This window comes from Mesitornis unicolor, unplaced genomic scaffold (genome assembly GCF_000695765.1).
Source record: "Mesitornis unicolor isolate BGI_N332 unplaced genomic scaffold, ASM69576v1 scaffold23672, whole genome shotgun sequence".
NCBI lineage: Eukaryota > Metazoa > Chordata > Aves > Mesitornithiformes > Mesitornithidae > Mesitornis > Mesitornis unicolor.
In genome coordinates this window covers 12,410-13,143 of record NW_010167459.1, presented here as the reverse complement: position 1 = coordinate 13,143, position 734 = coordinate 12,410, and the positions used below count along the sequence as shown (strand labels likewise).

At 41.6% G+C, this 734-nt stretch overlaps 1 protein-coding gene across 1 annotated transcript in view; it reads left to right on the top strand.

The window, feature by feature from the left end:
* Positions 1–646: 646 nt before the first annotated feature.
* Positions 647–734, top strand: part of KCNA4 (potassium voltage-gated channel, shaker-related subfamily, member 4) — a 2,270-nt gene continuing 2,182 nt past the window's right edge. The window contains exon 1 of the mRNA XM_010178712.1: positions 647–734. Coding sequence (XP_010177014.1) covers positions 647–734 — 88 coding nt within the window.

Genomic DNA, 734 nt, shown 5'->3' with positions numbered 1-734 from the left:
CGCCCTGGGTGCTGCTCCCAGGTTGGAGACAGTGTTGGCAGGCTGAAGAAAGGATTTGCAAAGACCTCCTCACTGTGTAAATAAAGTAATGGCTGGAATTAACTTCAGCTCACCAAGCAATGATATTAAACAATAAGATTGCTAGGCCAAAGCATTACCAGGAACAAATTATGAGGAAAGAGACTATTTGCATTTGGTTGCAATGATGAACTAAAACCATCTGTGGAGAGCAGGTACCCTTTGATTTGTGTATTTTTTTTCTTCATGAATGCAGTCTTTGTAGTCTGCAAGGTAGTCATGATTCTGATCAGACCTGTGATAGCCATGGGAGATAAACAAAAATAAAGGGGCTTGGTGGATGAAAGAACAAGGCCTCAGCTGTTCTCTGGTACAATTTGAGAGTTTTATCTTTTCTTATTAGCAAAACAGTAGTTTGTGTCAAACGTTCTGGACAATAAGAAAATGCACACCTCTGGTTTTCCTGAACATAGATTTCGTGTTATAACTATGCTGCCCTGCTCCGTGTCCAAGGGAGTGTCCTCCAAATGCAAATGGCTTTGAACTCTCTCCAGTGAAACTTAAAGTTACACTGTAAATAAAACAAAACCTTTTTGCATTTAGCAATTTAAACAAAAGGTATTGCAAAATGGAGGTTGCAATGGTGAGTGCAGATAGCTCTGGGTGCAACAGCCACATGCCCTATGGATATGCGGTCCAAGCTCGGGCCCGAGAGA